The sequence below is a fragment of the Gouania willdenowi genome, chromosome 6, assembly GCF_900634775.1.
Source record: "Gouania willdenowi chromosome 6, fGouWil2.1, whole genome shotgun sequence".
NCBI classification, from domain to species: Eukaryota; Metazoa; Chordata; class Actinopteri; order Blenniiformes; family Gobiesocidae; genus Gouania; species Gouania willdenowi.
The window spans coordinates 56,305,492-56,324,525 of NC_041049.1; the positions used below are offsets into that span (position 1 = coordinate 56,305,492).

The window sequence follows — 19,034 nt, forward strand, 5'->3', positions numbered from 1 at the left end:
TTTATCACCAACTCATCCACCCTGATACACTATCACTACACTGTGTACATAATGTCTGCTTCCCATGAGACTGCCCCCCCCTTTTTATAAGTTCAGCTTATTTATACCAGGCATGCAAATCCCAAAGGCATGAAAAAGATGACCAAAAATATCCATCGTAGGGGGGTCTGGCTCCTCATTATATTCCTTCGCATCAGAAGTAGTTCTGAGGGGTTATACTGACTGAGGGGTAATTCTTACTCTGAGGGGTTATACTGACTCTGAGGGGTAATTCTTACTCTGAGGGGTTATACTGACTCTGAGGGGTTATACTGACTCTGAGGGGTAATTCTTACTCTGAGGGGTTATACTGACTCTGAGGGGTTATACTGACTGAGGGATAATTCTTACTCTGAGGGGTTATACTGACTGAGGGATAATTCTTACTCTGAGGGGTTATACTGACTCTGAGGGGTAATTCTTACTCTGAGGGGTTATACTGACTGAGGGATAATTCTTACTCTGAGGGGTTATACTAATTCCGAGGGTTTACTGTATATTTACTCTGAGGGGTAATTCTGACTCTGAAGGGTTATACTAATTCCGAGGGGTTTTACTGACTCTGAGGGGTAATTCTTACTCTGAAGGGTTTAGCTTGCATCCCATGCATTTACTTTGGCAAACGCAGCTTGTCTAATTATTAATAATTATTAGTATTGCTATTAAATAATTAAAAAATACTAAAGGTTTTACTTCAGGTTCTCTTTATAATGTTTGCAGAATTGTATTTCACACTTTTTCTTGTTAACACTTATTATTACCTATTAACACAGTAACTTACGAGTTTTGCTGTTTTTAATTAGCATTGCCTAGCAACTGTATTCCTATGCAATTTTGTCACAAAAAATCTACATTTTCAATCTTTTCAGTTGATCAATGAAAATGCACTGGTTACAAATTAGGAGTAAAAACAGGTTAGTGCTAATAAACGCTACAGATGCAGCCCAATTTTTTTAATCCTTTCATTACTGAGCTGTGACAAAGTTTAATTGTAGGAAAAATGTTTTAAAGTATGTATCACTAACTATGAGGATTTGTGTGTGTTTGTGTGTGTGTGTGTGTGTGTAGCTGGAGCGTTTTGCCAGTGATCACAAAGTGAGTTCAGTGAAACAAGCTATAGAACAAACCCAAGTCAACATTGAGTGGGTCCGTGAGAACAAAGACATCGTCCTGCGTTGGTTTGAACAAGAAACCAAGAAATCAAATGGATTCTCATCATCTGACTGATCATTAGTTCATATGATTTATTAGTGACGTGACCTCTCCAGACAAAAGCGATGAGCTGTGATTGACAGCCTTGTTTTGGTTTTTAAACATTGGATGAGAAAATTGTTCCTGTTAATATAAAAGCACTCAAGATTTGTCTTATATTTGAAATGTTTGTGGTTATTAGTTTATGTACTTTTGCATTTGAAGAGTTTTACCTGCACTTTTCCACATGTGGAAAACATGTCAATTTGTGTATTATAAATCATACAATGTAACCTAATCAATTTTGAAGTTGAATTTTTGTGTCTCACTTGATCTTTAAATGCCATTTGGATTGTTTGTAAAGGTTGTCACGGATACTTGTTTCACACTGTTTGTGTTTGTATTGTATTAAGTTGCAGAAAACAAAGAGAAATAAAAGTATGATTTATTTATAAACCTGCAACATACTAGGCCTGGGCGATATATCGAGAGTCAAGATATATCGAGATTTCTGTTTTGGCGATAACCTTCCTCTTGTGTTAGCTTTCGGTTAGCATCTCTAATGCTAACAGGTCCTAAATCAGCTGTAAAATACACTAAAAACACATATCTATCATCTAATTTCTTTCCCATCTATTGATTACCTTGTTAGGCTCGCTAATCAATGAATATATAGGTTTTAATATTCATGGTGTGGGAGTCTGAGCCTTTCTGTGTCACTATTTCATTTTTTTTTGTGTTTTTTTAAAGGTAAAATGTGGGAGAGCTTGATGCTATGAAACATATTTTAATAATTATTAACTACATATGTGTAGAACTGTACACAGAACTGTAACATTACATTATAATTGACAGTTTTTATAGAATTTCCGTGGAAATTACAATTACGTCAATTATCTAAACTCAATTACAATTTAATTACGATTATGACAGCCACAAATTTTTAAAATTACAATTACAATTATAACGATGCAATAATTGTAATTAATTATTAATTACATGATTACAAGGGAATTGTTTAAAAATGATTGATCTGTAAGAGAATATCACTCTATATTAGAAAAGTAAACCCTTGTATGAAGCTATTTTCACCTGACATATCAAAAAGCACTTTATGCCGTTAAAAAAAAATCTGAATATGGAGCATGACAAGGTCACATTTGGATGAAATTAAAACAGCCTTAAAAAAAAGTGTTAAATCCAAGTTCTTGGCACAGGTGATGTAATCAGCATCAGATAATGCTGCGGTACTGTGGGGATCAAACCCAAAGACCTTTGATATAGAAGAGTGAAGTCTCTATGGAAGGTGGTGGACGGTTTCCAACCATGAGGACAAATCAGAAATACCAACTCAAACCTGTAGTGACTGAGTCGGCGCCAAGCACAGGGGTTGATGGGAGGAAGAAATTCTTCAATCATCCTGTGGGAGAAGCCAAAGTTAGAGAAATATTTTCTGGTTCTTATTAAGGAAAGAGAATATATTTGACTATAATGTTATTTGATGAGACAGTTACTGGTTTATGTCAGGATTGAAAGAATTTGACCAAATAAAGGGTTGTAGCTACTGCCTCGTTTCCACAAATAAAACATTATTAAATGATGATTGAATGGACAACTGTACACACCCACATTTCTTACCCTGTTTGGTTTAAAATAAAGTTAAAAAAAAGTGGATAGTAAAAAAAACATCTGGAATTTATCATCTCTTCACCAGGGTTGGGTTCAATTACATATTTCAAATATAATTACATCTTCAGTTATCCATGTTCAATTACAACTCAATCATATGATTACAGTCACTGACATTTTTTCCAATTACATTTAAAATGACAATCGTTATTTTTCCCTTGAAAGTTAATTTCAATTACTAAAGTTCAAATTCAATTAATCACAATTACTGAGTCTGAATTAAATAACCTCATGAAACATAACCTTTCTCTTGTGTTAGCATCTCTTATGATGACAGGTCAGTTTTGACCAATGTCTTAAATCAGCTTTAAAATTCACAAAAAATATTATTCATCATCCAATTTGTTTTTTATCTTTTTGTTAACTTATATAGCTTCCTAATCAATTAAAATATTGGTATTAATATTTTTGGTCTGGGCTTTCTATCAGTATTTTAAATGCTAAAACGATCCCCAAGAGAAGTGACAAGTCAACTTGATAATTAACAATGTTATGGTTAACCTAACATTAGCATGAGCTAGCATTAGCTAACAATAGCATTAGCCTAGTATTAGCATTGGCATTAGCCTAACATTAACATTATCTAGCATTAGCATTAACTGAGCATTTGTCCAGCATTAGTCTAGCAATAGCATTTACTAAGCATTAACCTAGCAATAGCATTTACTAAGCATTAACTTAGCCTTAGCATTAACCTATTATCAGCATTGGCATTAGCCTAACATTAACATTAACCTTGCATCAATATTGGCTAGCTATAGCATAAACTTAGCATTAGCCTAGCATTAACATTAGCATTTATCCAACATTAGCCTAGTAATAACATTTACTAAGCATTAACCTAGCATTAGCTATCATTAGCATTAGCCTAGTATTAGCATTGGCATTAAACTAACATTAACCTAGCATTAATATTGGCTAGCATTAACATTACCTAGCAACCTAGCATTAGCTAAGCATTGACCTAGCAAATGCTTAGCATTTGCCCAGCATTAGCACTAGCCTAGCCAATGAACTCTGTGAAATATTGCAGATGTGATGAAAATTGTTGAAATAGGTTGAAAGATCTGAAATAATCTAAATAAAGTTAAAAAGGTTTAAAAAGCTAAGAAAATGAGTTTGCAAAAATGTTAAAGTAAAAAGTGGAGCAGCTCCACGCTAGCTTAATGAGCTATCTATTCTAAAAATGAGATTACAGCTGAAAAGTCAATGCAGTTGCACAAAAAAATTTAGTAACTCAAAAAGTTAAAAGTTACAAATTATAAAAGTGCAGTGCCTCCTGCATCCTCTGTAATTATAAATACATCATAATTAAAATTAATTATCAGTGACGCAAATACAACTGGAATTGAGCCCAACCCTGCTCCTCACCCATTCGTCCTCCTCTGCTCCCTCTCCAGCTCCCCCTGGAGGCAGGGAGCCTCCTGCTTCGGCCTTGTTTGCCATAATCTTGTCTGTCCACGATGCTCCGGCATTTTCGTCTCCGGCAAAGTTACACTTAGTCACTGTGCCTTCATCCAGTTTGGCTAAAGAGACTAGGAGAAATGCTAAATTTAATGTACAATATGATGATAATCTCATTCTAAACAATAAAACATAATGATTTTACACAGCGTTTGATATAAATGTTGATGAGCGACCTAAAGAGAATAGACACGCACATATAAAAGGACTGTTTCCTCTGGTCTTCAGCCGTACATCCTGTCCAGTTTCCAGCTCCGTTTTGTCAAACTCTGACTCAGGGTACCAGAAGGCCCAGGTCCCATCGGGACGGTGCTTGTCTGTCATCTTCAGCAGATCTTCTTTGTTCACCAATGATGACAACTGTTCCTCAGAAATAAGGTCAGACTCCCCTTTAGCCTCCACCTCTGTGACCAGAGAAGACATTCATTTGAAGATAAACAGAAGCAAAAACCATTTATAAACAAAATAAAGATTTTAAACCTTGAATGAAGTGAGGAGAAGAGGTTGGAAAACACGGTCAGTCACTAGTTTGACCAACACTGTGCAGACAGACGTCACAAAGTTTAGAACAAGTGTCAAACTCAAGGCCCGGGGCCAAATCCAGCCCTTTAGACCATGAAATTTGGCCCACAGGAGTAAGTAAAAAAAGACAAAAAACATGAATGATACCAAAATATTTCCCCAATAGAAAAGTCAGTTTAAAACCTGCCTTTTCCCCCTCACCTCTCCTCCTGTTGTTCTCACCACTTTTCATCTAAATATGGGGCGCTCCCTGTTCTTGTCCTCCCACGTTATATGTGATTGTTTTTCATGTTTCTTTGAATGGGATGAAACTGAAAATACATGTTGTTGCTCTGTAAACATGTGCAATGACAAAAAAAGCTGATTCTGATAAAATGTGCAAAATATAAACACGAATCCAAGCCACTGTCAGGCTGTCTTTCAATACTAATTAATAAATAAATAAACAGATAAGATTACATTTACCAAATAGCCAATAACAATACTTTAAATAAATAAATAAGACAAAAGTTTCCAAATAGCCAATTACAATACTTTAAAAATAAATTAATCAATTAAAAAAAGCAGAGGGAAAGCATTTGTTTTTCCCCTCATTTCACTATTTTATTATCAGTAATACTTATTATTAATATTTTTTATTTGGAAATTTATTGCGAACATAATATTGAAATGAAAAAAACAAAGGGTTAAAATCTACAAAGATCAGTTCGAAAAGGAGCAGGAATAAGTATGAACTTGTAAGTCCTGCCCCTATCATATTATGATTAATTGCAATATTATTATTATTGTGTAAATTGGCAAATTATTCAGCCCTTCTAAATACACTAATTCAATGAAACTCTACAATATTTGGAGGATCGCAATTTTCCCTTGGTTTTATCACATGACTGCAGCCATTTTAAATCTGAATTTGTTCAAAAGACTCAATTTTCCTGAAATAATTTCTCATAATTTCCCAAAATTGAATAAAAATTGGTCACAAAATCAAGGGAATTTAAAAGAGAAAATCCTGCTGAGACTGATATCTGTCACTTATTGCTTGGATATTGTTAGCACCTTACACACTTTACGCATCATTTATATGTCAAAGTGCAAATTTGGGGGAAATGATTGTTGAAATTTCTCGTTTTCCCGCCTTACATCTGCGGCCCACTTAAGATCAAACTACTTTATATTTGGCCCCTGAACTAAAATAGATTTTGACACTCCTGGTTTAGAGTATAACGAAAATAAAAGATCAATATTACAGGAAAAAAAGTGAATTCTATGTCGGTTGTTGTCTTCTTACGATAGGAGGACATGAGAAAACCGGTGTTGACTTTTCGGGTGTCACTGAAGTTTGGCTCCACCTCCTTCCCGCTGGCATCAAACTTCCTTTGATGGATGCAGCTTGGTTTGATGTAGAGCACATAGAAACGGACCTGCCGGTGACAGAGAACCAATATAATAATACCTAGACTTAGTCTGTCCACCAATAACAAGGAATTAAATTGTCTTAACCTTTGCATTTATTTTTGTACACTGAACATTTGTGTCTTTATGGCATACACTAGTATCAATGACTTGAGTTTATTTGAACACGTTGTGCAGTGATTATGTACTGTAGATTCTTAAGACAGCCCTTAAGGAACATTTTCTAAATAAATCTGCTAATCGGAAGTTTGGTTTGAAGTCATTGACTAAATTATGCAGTTTCTCACCTTTAGTCCCAGTTGGTTTGATGAGTTACACAACTAAATAAACCACCATCCAAACACACACTGACACTATAATGTCACCTAGTGGCAAAAGGCATGTATTACTGCAGTACAGTTGAGATCTTAAAAAAACCATAAAAAGGAACTTTAGCAGTGATATAAGCATAGTTATGATAGTGGAAGAAAGTGAACAAGTGCTCGAGACATGTTTCAGGCTATTATTCATTTCATTTGTGCAAAGCAAACATTTTAATGCAAGCAATGAACTTGTTTACGCTGACTAATGTCGTAACATGTTGTTTCCCAGTCGCCTGAAAAACATCCCAGTACAGTATTTCTTGATGTGATATGAATGTTTATTTCAAATAAAATCATAGACAAGGAAAGGAATTAAAGTACTGGTATAAAAAAAAAAAAAAAAAACGACAAAGTTTAAAAACATTAAAAAAAAAATATATATATATATATATTTAATTTCTAATAATAAATAGATATATATATGAGTGTTTACATTTTTTTTCATAATCAATGTGCTTTAAAAAAAAATGTATATCGACTTCCAAAATCGGTTTTCGATATCGGCCAAATTTTTTTATTTTTTATTTTTAAATCAGCATCTGCCTTTGAAAATCCCATATCAGTTGACCTCTAATTCAAACACATAGGGACTTAAATACTACTGATTACACATTCAATTTTATTGTTTTATTGTGTTTCGGCTGGGAAAACAAAACAAATAGAGCCAGAATTCTGATAATATAATGATATGTTTGCATATAAATGAAGTTGGTTGTGTCTGAATGGGGGGAAATAACAACATATTAGAAATTACAGCTTATCCTAAAGCTTAATTCATGTACCTTCTGATTTGTGGTGTCAGTGATTGCATGTCTTGAAACATCGAGCAGTTTTCCCTCCAGAAGAACTCCAGGGCCACTGATAAAGTACAGACAGATCAGAAATAAATATGATATATATATATATATACATATATAGTAGTTTTTTGCCGAGTGCTTTCTATACATCTCATTTTGATACAACACAAACCACCTAAGTAAGTAATTTATTTATAAAGCGCTTTTTGCAGATAAAATCACAAAGTGCTGTACAGAGCAGTGGTGAAAATACAAGTGCAACATTAAAATAGAATAATAAAACATGGGTGCATATATACATCATAAGAGCAGCAACATAAATGGATAATAAAAATGTAAGATCCAGTTAACTAAAAGCTTTTCTGAAAAGCAAATTCTTAAACAGTTTTTTAAAAGTGTAAACACAGTTGAGCTCCCTGAGAGACTGGTGCAGGTTATTCCAGAGTCTGGGGGCCACAGCCTGAAACGCCAGCTCGCCTCAGGTTTTAAATTTCATTTTTGGGATCTTTAGGAGACTCTGGTCTGAGGACCGAAGGCTTCGCCCTGAAGTGTAGGGGCACAACAAGTCCGTGAAATATTGAGGGGCCGACCATGTGACGCTTGGAACGTAAGAACTAAGATTTTGTACTCTATTCAAAACTTAACTGGAAGCCAGTGCAGAATAGAAAGAATGTGGGATGTTCTGGGAGCACCAGTTAAAAGTCTGTCAGACATACAGTCTTTTTACTTTGTTTAACTAAAGTAGTGTAGCATTAGCAACACTTGCTACATAACAACTACATATCAGTCTAGTGATTTCTATTTGTTATTGAGGTAACACACTCATATTAATAAAATCCTACTTTAAGCCTCATTTCACACAGTTTAGACAATCATATCCTTTACAAGATAAAACGCTACTGCTTTGGTTACATTAGGCCTGAGTGATATGGACCAATATTCATATCTCTATATTTTTCCACAAAATGGCAATAGGTGATATAAACTCCATTTATTTATTTCTTTTTTCAATAGTTTTACAAGAAAAACAATAATGGGTCAAAGTCAGTGGAGAAAAATGCCACAAAGACCCTTTCATTAATCACTAGCATCACAATAACAACATTTTATGTCACTTTTGACTTTTTCCTTCATTAAGGCTGAAATGTGATTAAATTATGTCGTGTTGCTTTTTTCAGGGCTGCTCTGAGTTGCTGAAAGTAGTTTTTAAAGTAAATCACATTCAGGACACTGTCTCTTTAAGAATGTGGAAACAGCCCCGTGATCTACAGCAGCAGCAGATCTCTGCTACAGCGCAGCGAAAGAGAGTTAGTTATAGAAGAGAAACACATGCAGTGTTTTCTCAAACATATTTCAGTGCTTCAACACTCAGAACTGATGGAGTTTAACAGACAAATGGTGCAATTTGGCAGAGAAAAAACCATTGGATGTTCTGTGTATGAACGACAGACATATGACGCAGACAAGGCACCGCAAGGGTTAAAATGTGAACTACAGACGGTTCTACGATCTCCATGATTTTGGAGATCATCGTCATGTGGAAATCGTAAACGATCTAATATCATATCACACACCCTTAGAATGGGGTTTACTACAGCCTGTTTAAAGAAGCTGGGGACCGAGCCAGATAAAAGTGAAAGGTTTACCAACTTTACCACCCAAGGACCGACAACATCAAAAACATTTAAGAGCAGGAAAGTAGGAATAATGTCTATAGTGCTCGATTAGGGTTTCATCTTTCCTACTAAAACCTGAATATCCTGTAGGCTGACAGGAGTGAATGAGGACCATGAGCTCACAGGAACTGAGGCAGTGCACAAGCTAACCAAGGGAAGAGTGATGCTAGCCCTGATGTCTTGTACTTTGTTTACAAAAAAGTTTAAAAAATTGTTACAGTCCTCAATAGTATTGAACAAGACCTAGGGGTTTCTCTTATTTTACAAGACAAGATTAATGAACACCCATCACACTCAATATTGTAATGAAAACGCATCAAATCAAATTTCTACTAACACTTCATTGAATAACATTCATACAATTTTCTAATTTTGTGTTAATAATTAGGTAAGAGTTACCACCACAAGCAGAGCTGATTTATTGATCCCTTTAAAGTACAAATACAGCGCATGCAAAATGAAAGAACTAATGGTGTAGGTGGGGGGAAAAGAACCTACAAATTTTATATTTTTAAAGGGAGTCTGGCGTCAGTCAGCTTCACCTACCGACACTGACTGACATGCTCTTGTTTAAGTTCATTCGTTCTTTAAACTGTACCTTTCATAAGCAGAGGGTGACCACACACGGACAAACTTCTCACTGTGCACCGGTTTGTTCTGTAACGACGTGTTATGATAAATTCTGCTCATTTTTCTAAAAATCTTAACTTTTTTGCCGTTTGCTTTTTAACTTCCTGTTTCCCCAGACTTCCGGTGTACAGAAGCTTTGGAGGTATGCTTGGTTCGTTGCACGGCGTGCACCGGTGGATGGAGTTAGCTAAAATACGCCAGAAAATGGCCAAAATATAAACAGGTTGTTAGGATGTCTTTCATTACCAATGATTGAATGAATAAATACATAATAATTCTTTAAATAAATAAATGAACAAATAAGACACATTTTTCAAATAGCAAATAACAATACTTTAAATAAATAAATACATAACAAAAAAGTTTCCAAATAGCAAATAACAAATAAATAATAAATAGGAAACATGTTTTTTTCTCACTTCCCTACTTTCTTAACGGTAATATTTATTAATAATATTTATTATTTGGAATTTTATTTTTATAGAGAAATTAATCATTTAAAAAAGAGTGAAAATCTACAAGTCGGTTCAAAAAGGAGCAGGAAAAAGTATAAACTTGTAAGTCCCGCCCCCTATACATCTATGATTAATTGCAAGTTTAATATACAATGTGCATTGATAAATAATCAATCCACTGCACCAATAAACAGTATAAATTAAACAATTTACATAATTACAATAAATATAATGCCAATTTACTAATAAATCATTGTTATTGAAATGTAAATTTCTACTATAGATATATTACAACAGTTTACTACATATACATAATAACCAATGGATTTAACAAACAATATACATAGGTACACTAATAATTAGTGCCCTAGTTACAGTATGTGATTTTACCTACAGATACAATTATTAATAAACAATATTTATGGGAGTATGTATTACAGGCAGCTATAGATATATTTCTAAGATTTACATAAGTAATAGCAATGAAGATGTTCAATATTCATCCATTGCTATACAGCCTCCTTGCACCTCATCCTATATGTTCACTCTACAGATAAAAATCTCAAGTCCAAGTACAAAGATCACAAAGATTTTTTATTTTTTCAATACATTTTGCTTGATTTGTTTGTGATTTGTGAATGGCTTGTTTGCGTCTGAAGCATAATTGGCGGAGGAAGGGGGTTGTGAGTGGAGGGCGCATTATACCCAAAATTATACCAACTAAAAAGCAGCTAACGACTTTTTAAAACAGGCTTTCCAGAGCCAATAGAGCTGCTTTTATGATTGTGTATTTTATTGTTTTGAATTTCATTGAACTTTCATCATATTCACTGTAGCCATGTTATATGACTTATTACCTAAAGATACATAATCAGGATCATTTCAGTTTCTAAAATGATGAGGGGAAAACATCTTTGAGTTTAATCTTTTAATAGATTTTTGTAATATAAATTATAAAAACTAATAATAACAACTACTACTAATAACAAACACATTAATTAATGCGCATGCAGTGATAATAGTGTTTAGCAGAAGCCACTGATATTTGAAAGATACAGACAAAACAAAAATATAATAAAATTGATAATTAACTTATAACTATACTTGGGCCAGCATTTTAAGGATAAGGAGGATAAGTTTAAGGTTAAAAAAGGGTTCTTGAGGCTAAGCTGCTTGTGTTCCTCAGTCGATGTGACTTATGTTGAGCTGAACTCTTCAGAGGTCGGGTCAGGTCCAGCGTGAGTCTGCAAGTCAAGCATTTAAATAGGACTATTATTGGTGTTACTGATCACATCTGCCTCCACTTTCTGTCAAAAATAAAACTCGCCCAGGGCCGGCCTTCCCGACAGGCAACACAGGCGGCGCCGAGGGCGTCATCTGCTGGAGGGGCACCAAATTGCACCCCCCATTTAAAAAAACATACTAATTTAAAAAGGTATAATAAACGTGAAACACACCCTTTAAAATTACATGTTTTCTCTTAATTGAATATTAACATTAAAAATCAGTAACTATACCTGCTAATCTTCTGCCCATATTTATATTTATTTTATTTTAACTCTTGTTCTATTCTATATAATTCTATTGTGTTGTTTGCACATTGTGTTCTTTGGTTTTAAGATGTGTGTTACTGACTAGTAAAACCAAACAGGAAATTAAAAATGTCCTTGTACTGAAACATTTATATCTTATTTTAACTTTTGGATGCACTTTTTTTATGTAATTTCACCCAGGGCCGACCCTGAACTCACTACAAGCAATCTGTGTCATCAAGGTTTGCTGGAACACATTTACAACATTTGATCTAATACCCATTAATCTGAGGATATTACGGCGGACTAATATAGGCTAATTCCACCAAACTAATGTAGTATTTACGTAAAACCGGTGACCGGTATCTCAAACTGTGCATATGCCATCTTTTCATTCCTTGTATTCGATTGTATTACTATTATTTTTTTTTTTTTTTTATGTTTTTGAAGTTATGAAAACTCAAAATTATTATTTTAAATTCATGAGTGCCATAATCACACTGACTTACTTCATGACATATATTGTGTATCACACCACAATCTTTTTTTCTTCAAAAATTTCCATTCAAAAAAAGGGAATGAGTTTTTTTAAACAACTAAAACAGCCACTGACACATTAAAAACAATGTCCATTACCTTCAAGATGCAGTTATTATTACAGTATACAAAGCACCACAATATTGATTCAATTTGTTTTTTTCACAAAAAAAATCACTAAAGAATGGATTGAGAAAAGGGCTTTTAAGTCCATCCCAGAGAGGGGAAGCATGGGTTTTATTCTGAGTCCATGCATGGATTTCTATTTTTATTTTTAGATTTGGTATTCATAAACTTTACACATAGATCTTTAACTCTGGTTATTAATTACTTACACAATTTTTTAATAATTCATTTTTTGAAATTTTTGTTTAGAAATCTGATGAAGTAGATTGTTGATGATGTTGTGGTGCCGAGCCCCCGCTCTCAAACCGTTATCGACACCTGATCTTGAAATATACAGATTTGAAATGTGACACGCCAATTTAACAAGTAAGTACCCATGAGTAGCGGCCCAGCTGGATGTTCAGCCAGATGTTTTGTCGCTGAGCCCAGCCTCCTGGTGCCTCCACCTCGTACAGATGCTCACGGTGCTCCTCATGCTGCTGCAGAAATATTCTGAGAACTGACACATGATGAACCAATACAAGCTTACTAAAGATTTATATTATTCTCATAAAAGAAAAAGTTGGGATGTGAGTAAATGAGACACACCCATTTTGGATGAATAATCTTTTTAAGTGATTTAAAGGCACACTGTGTAACTTTTGGCCAATAGGGGCGCTAGACCTGTAACTTTCACGTCAAGTGGCCTAGTGGCCACAAGCGCCGCAACATTGTCGCAAAAATCAACAAACAGTCAGTCGGGCCAGCCTCCCTTGTCTTTTGATTGTGTATGCAGACAGTAGTTGACCTGTAACTTCGAGATAAGAATTGACTCTAAGGGCTGAGGTGCGAAGCGGGGCTGGGCTCACGCTGCAGCTGGAGGAGCAGCCGCCACCGCCGCTGCCGCCATCCTCTCCCCGTTGTTGGACGCCCTCACCGCATCGGTGGGGCTCCCCACCTACTTCCTTTCATCGCTGTCGTCGGCCACCTTCGCCGGGGATCGGCGCGGCGGACGACTGGTGTGCGCGGGGCAGTGTCTTGCGCCGAGTGGAAGGCGGGTTGGCGGAGGGGACCTGGTCTCGGTGGCTTCTTTTTAGCCTCCTCAGAAGCAGTTTTAAAATTTTTGCTTGCCTCGGCCATGGCCAGGAGTCGAACAGGCAGAAAAATACTAGCAAAAACCTTAGCCCAATGAGTATAACCGAGCCTGTGGTCACATGACTGCCGTAAAGTGATACGTTCTCCAGGCATTCTCCAGGTCACATGACCTGGCCAAAGACGGTCCGTCTCTCCAAATTTACATGGACGGTATTTCATGAGGGAAGTCACGCTCAAAGCATTGATACTGTCAAGCCTGAGGAATCATTTAAAATAACTCATATGGGTCAACTCTTTAGGTCAAAAAGTCCACGGTGTGCCTTTAAGAAAACTAAAAACAAAGTGCTTCAGCTCACCTGCTGCCATGCTGGGAGATATAGGAGAACTGACTCCTAAAGTCTCATCGACAGTGAATGACGAGCAGAAATCTTTCAACATCTGAAGGCCAAAGCCTCTCCTCCTGCAGCTCTTCCTCACAAGCACTGTGTCCAAAACAGGCAGCAGGTAACAGGCCCCGCTCCAGCAGTTTAACAGGCTTCCTGATGTGACAGTACATATTGTCTTTAAAGCCTGAATCATTGTCTTCACATGCAGTGAAGCAAAATGTAATTTCTTTCTTCTGTTGAACCCTTTTCCACATTGGTTCATTCCATGTCATTTCACAAATGGCCCACGCATTTCGATTTAAAAAAATCCAAAATGTTTACCAATTGTTCCGTGAATATTCAATAGGCATACTGAACATTTTTAGTTGAATTGCATTAACTCTTTTTGAGATATGGCCCATTTGGTGTGGTGTGTATGTCAATTTTCGCTCATCCTTATTTATTTTTTTCCATTTTCAGCTTCCAATATCTCAGGAACTACAACACATAGGAAACTGAAATTCAGTATAGTAATACAGCTCCACCTCCTTTCTGAGAATATACAAAAAGATATGCTATACATCCTATCTGATGGACATGCCAGCTCCTCAAAATTGGAATAAAGTTTGTCAGAGTATGGGGCTGGAACGTGTTTGTGCCTTCAATAAACAACTTTAAACATGCCTCAGCTCCTCCTGGAATTTAATCAGCTTTGAGCTACAGTATGTACATGAACTGTTCAAATCACTAATGATTAGTCAGATATATGCGTTGGTTCTTGGTGACAATCTCTTGAAATTCCCCCCCAAAATTTTTTTTTTACTATTTTCATTGGCCCATAACTGCATGTGGGAATGTAAGAAAAAAAATCTGTTTTAATTTATAGTACAAAGATGACTCTTTCTTGGGATATAAATCTATTTTTCTTTAAGCAATTTCTTCATCTTTATTTTGGACCCTAACTTTGGGGCTATTTCACCACTCACCAATATTGAAAATCCATTACATGAGGCGATTGTAGCATGCCTCTGTGTTTTATAACAGTTTTTCACTAGTAACATATCTGAGAATGTGTTGAAATGACATGGAATAACGGCAATTTGTCTCCTTTACTTCACCTTTGGGTTTAACAGAGTAGAATCCCACAGCCTGGCCCTCCCTCCACAGTACTTTACAGCTCTCAGTGTGTGAATGGAGGGCGAACAGGGCCTCTCCCTCTGATGGCTGCTCCACTACCTGACTGAGTAGGAACACGACCAACCTCTCAGTGAGTGACTCAACCTGTTGGACACAAGTTTCACCAAGAAACTTCACAAAACACAGATTAAAAAAAAAGTATAATAATTCTTGATTAGTGTCTGAGCTTGATTTTTTTGTATATAAATTAGTTCAGGGGTCACCAACATGGGGCCCACGGGTACCTGGTAGCCCACATGGACCATGTGAGGGGCCCTCAGGATCACCAGTCACCAATGAGATGCATCTAAAATCTGATTTACTTGCCCAGGCTTCAAACTTACAAAGATAAATACAGATGACAAATGTAGATTTAAATGCTGCTGCACTTGATAAGTTTTAGTTATAAATTAACCATCTTTCAATGTTTCTTTTTCACTGAAACAGCATGACAAATGTGTTCAATTGCTACAGACTGTATCTTGTTAAAGATGGTGCAGATTTAGTGTTTGAATTGTGGTAACATTATGGTTTAAAAAAAATTGAAAAATTAAACAAAAAGTGAATTTTTATACAAATGTGTTACATATTTTTACAATGGGTTAATTTTTTTTAGTTTGTGGCTAGTAAACTAGGAACATGATGATTGCTAATGAAAATTAAACAATCAAAGTGTTACATGTTGAAACGTTGACATTTCCAACATTTTTAAGTTGCTGCTCGTCTTCATTTGTTATTCAAAGTGTTTATTTGTACAGTTGCCGTACGGACGACCCAAGGTGCTATTGGTACGATTAACAAAGTACAAGTAGGTAGCGGGGTTAGGGTTATGGTTAGGTTATAACTCAATATCGCAAGAATTTTTAGGGTTAGGTTTAGTCTTAGTCACGTGACCTAAACTGGCCAATGACTGACCTATCACGTGACCTAATTTGGCCAAATAGGGGCGCTGCGTATGGATAGAATGTTGGTATATTGATACGACAACTGTACGGATAGCAACTGCCTTTATTATCTTACCCTCGAATTAAAGTCTAATCTTGAAATGTTAGTATTTAAAAAGTATCAAACTGGTAGGCATTGTGATTATTTAGTACCTCTGAAGTAGCTCACAGTCTCAGAAGGGTTGGTGACCCCTGAATTCATTTAATCATTGCTTGAAGAACTGTAAAATCTAAAAATCGATGGCATAGTGATGGCAACGGTGCACTATCCTGTGTTCATGATTACCGGTACAAGGCCACTTCTGCTTAAGCTAGATGTTCGTAAGACGTCCTCCAGATGCCACCACCTGTCATGCAGGTACAGAGCCAGCACTGAAAGGCAAAAGCCGTATGAAGCAAGATTTTTGTGTTGTAGAATGAGAGCATATGATATCACATGGAGACCTTCTGCTTGTTCATCTGAAGAGTGAAGTGCCAACACGACACAAACAGGTTGATCATCAAACAGCTGCAGTCGACTTAGGTTTGGAGCAGATATTGTTGCCTGAGCAAAACAAAGGTAAAAAAAAAAAAAAAATCACACATCAACAAACATCAAACATTATCACACAATGAAGAATTAGCCACCAGAGTGAGATTTAATCAATTTTCCATCAAGGGAGTGATATGTTGCATATGCCAAACTAAACAGCAACTTGTTGCAACATTTAGCAACAGACCACGTTTAAAAAAACATATGTGAATTTTTTTCACCAGATTCACAGCAATATTTGTAAAATTTGTGATGGTTTTTTTTCTCGTAAAAATGTAATGTCTGTGTTAAATCTAAATGTTACATTTAAATCTAAATGTTAAATGTTATATCTAAAATACAAATATCAAAGGATAAATTTAAACGGTGAATTTGCATATTAGCTAAATATTTATTTTCATCTGTGACAGTAAATAAAATATATAAATTAAAACATATGGGATTTTTTTTTATGTCACTTTTGACCAGATTTACAGCAATATTGGTTATTTTTTTCTCGTAAAAATTAAAGCGGCAGTGTTAAATCTTAAATGTTAAATGTAAATGTAAATGTTACATTTAAATTTAAATGTTAGATGTAAATCTAAATTTCAAATCTAAGTGTTAAATGTAAATCTAAATGTTAAATGTTAAATCTAAAATCTAAATGTCAAATGCTAAATCTAAATCGGGAATTTGCATATGAGCTAAATATTTAGTTTCACCCGAGACATTTAGATTTACATTTAAGATGTACAAAAGATATTTAAATTTTACATTTATATTTAAATGTAACATTTAGATTTGACATTGACAGATTTTTACAAGAGAAAAATCATAAATTTTACAAATATTGCTGTAAATATGGTCAAAAGTAATGTGCATTTTTTTAAATGTGGTTTGTTGCGAAATGTTGCCAAAAGTTGCTGTTTATTTTAGCATGCGCAACTCTACAGTCAATCAGTAGAGTTGGATTCACTCCATCAAATGTAGAAATATTGGATAGTCAAATCTTACCTTAGACTTATAGGTACAAGGTGGTAAGTCAAATCTTACCTTAGACTTATAGGTACAAGGTGGTAAGTCAAATCTTACCTTAGACTTATAGGTACAAGGTGGTAACTCTAAGCACTCTTTATGCAGACGTCCCGATTCCAACGCAGAGAGGTAACGCTCTGATGAAGATGTAATGTCAGTGGGGCTCAAATCTGGCAGGTCAACAGGATACATGTCATCTAAAGGAAGATGCATTCATTTAGCTACCACTGCATGTACAATATAGTTATAACTATACACTAACACTGCTATATATATATATATATATATATTTTTTTTTTTGCTATTATGAGCATACAATAATGTATCTTCATAATACATTTAAAAAATAAAATAACAATAGTGTATATATTGAGCAAGTGTTTTTTTTTTTTTTTTTTTTTCTTGTCATAAACTACCAGTACTCAGGTGACACAGACCTTTTACACGTTTTAATACAATGATAAATTAAAAAATAATAAAAATACCATACTTTTTCACTTACAGGTTCTCTTGAACAATGAGGGAACGTCTCCTTCAGAAGGTCATAAACACAAGTGTTTACAGGTGTGAACACTTTGGACTTCAGACCAAAACGAAGCGAAACGAAGCAAGAAATGAACCTTTAAGAACAGAATGACTTACGCAACTTTTGAGAAGCCAACAACTTATTTTACCTTAAAACTTCCAGCGTTACCTGTAAAGGTTCTACAAGTTTACCTTTTCATTTGACTCTAAAACGTTTTATGAAAGTCTGCAGCGCCACCATCCGACCACCAAGTCACATTATTGTTTTTTAAGTCAAACTCACAAGGTTTAGAATACCGACAGCTGTGAAATGGATTTCAACATAAAATTCAATTTAATTTAATTCAATTTGTAAAATAAAATTGTTAACTTTGAATTATCTTTACTTTATTATTATTATTATTATTATTATTATTATTATTATTATTATTATTATTATTTTAAGAAATAGGTATTTAATGCTTCAATGCTTCTTTGAAGGTTTCACATGCCATTAAATGCATTATAGATAAAGATCAGTCAACATCTATTTCCTTTTTGTTTGACTACGTCTAATTTGCAGGGAGAAAAAAAAAATCTTAAATTAATAACGCGTAGCATCCTAAACATTAACATTAGGTTAGTTAAAACGTAGAACTTGTGTCAAACTCAAGGCCCGGGGGCCAATTCCGGCCCTTCAGAGTATACGATTCGGCCCACTTGAGAAAATGAAAGTGACAGAGAAAACAATAATCATTGTATAAATGACTAAATAATTCAGTTGTAAATTGTTGTTGAAAGAATTCCAAATTTTTCCATAATCCTGCATTTTCCCTCTCAAATTATTCCACAAAATCTCCCCGAATTAAATAAAAAATTGCCAAAAAAAAATAAATGTATCAAAGGTAATTTAATTCACTTAATGCTTAGATATTGTTGATGCCTTCCATAATTTATGTGTAATTTGTAACTGGAAGTGTAAACTTGGG

General features: G+C 35.0%; 3 protein-coding genes across 9 annotated transcripts in view; 1 reads left to right on the forward strand and 2 right to left on the reverse strand.

Annotated features, from left to right (window-relative positions):
• The window catches only part of anpeplb (alanyl (membrane) aminopeptidase-like b), a 28,883-nt gene extending 27,197 nt beyond the window's left edge, over window positions 1-1,686 (forward strand). Inside the window, exon 20 of the mRNA XM_028450630.1 lies at window positions 1,108-1,686. Coding sequence (XP_028306431.1) covers window positions 1,108-1,266 — 159 coding nt within the window. The 3' untranslated portion in view covers window positions 1,267-1,686. The remainder of the gene's footprint in view (window positions 1-1,107) is intronic.
• A 460-nt stretch (window positions 1,687-2,146) lies between these two features.
• arpin (actin related protein 2/3 complex inhibitor) lies at window positions 2,147-9,929 on the reverse strand. The gene is made up of 6 exons (XM_028450412.1): window positions 9,752-9,929; window positions 7,463-7,538; window positions 6,194-6,326; window positions 4,581-4,787; window positions 4,291-4,454; window positions 2,147-2,650 (listed from the first exon to the last, which is right to left on the reverse strand). Exons 1-6 carry the CDS (start codon window positions 9,841-9,843, stop codon window positions 2,642-2,644), a joined length of 681 nt encoding a protein of 226 aa, XP_028306213.1. The 5' UTR covers window positions 9,844-9,929; the 3' UTR covers window positions 2,147-2,641.
• A 1,253-nt stretch (window positions 9,930-11,182) lies between these two features.
• On the reverse strand, window positions 11,183-18,324 carry fam169b (family with sequence similarity 169 member B). 7 transcript variants are annotated; one of them, XM_028449878.1, is made up of 8 exons: window positions 18,216-18,324; window positions 18,044-18,121; window positions 17,599-17,738; window positions 16,279-16,536; window positions 14,991-15,180; window positions 13,864-14,046; window positions 12,808-12,932; window positions 11,183-11,482 (listed from the first exon to the last, which is right to left on the reverse strand). In XM_028449878.1, the coding sequence occupies exons 3-8, from the start codon at window positions 17,731-17,733 to the stop codon at window positions 11,435-11,437; spliced, it is 939 nt and encodes a 312-aa protein (XP_028305679.1). In that variant the 5' UTR covers window positions 17,734-17,738; window positions 18,044-18,121; window positions 18,216-18,324; the 3' UTR covers window positions 11,183-11,434. The 7 variants fall into 7 exon arrangements, with proteins under 7 accessions (XP_028305679.1, XP_028305680.1, XP_028305684.1 ...); XM_028449879.1 differs by having other exon boundaries at window positions 18,259-18,319; XM_028449883.1 differs by having other exon boundaries at window positions 14,991-15,153; window positions 16,279-16,364; window positions 16,437-16,536; window positions 18,044-18,318.
• Between the last annotated feature and the right edge of the window lie 710 nt (window positions 18,325-19,034).

Excerpts from the sequence above, each read along its gene's own strand:
- arpin (XM_028450412.1), bottom strand. The coding sequence starts at position 9,843 with ATGAGCAGAATTTATCATAACACGTCGTTACAGAACAAACCGGTGCAC. Across the intron at positions 7,539-9,751 it reads TCACCCTCTGCTTATGAAAG|TGGCCCTGGAGTTCTTCTGG; the intron begins GTACAGTTTAAA and ends GTACTTTATCAG. Across the intron at positions 4,788-6,193 it reads TTTTCTCATGTCCTCCTATC|AGGTGGAGGCTAAAGGGGAG; the intron begins GTAAGAAGACAA and ends CTCTGGTCACAG.
- fam169b (XM_028449878.1), bottom strand. The coding sequence starts at position 17,733 with ATGTATCCTGTTGACCTGCCAGATTTGAGCCCCACTGACATTACATCT. Across the intron at positions 15,181-16,278 it reads GCAGAAGTGGCCTTGTACCG|TTTCTTGGTGAAACTTGTGT; the intron begins GTAATCATGAAC and ends TGTTTTGTGAAG. Across the intron at positions 11,483-12,807 it reads AGCTGGGCCGCTACTCATGG|ACTCACGCTGGACCTGACCC; the intron begins GTACTTACTTGT and ends CTTGACTTGCAG.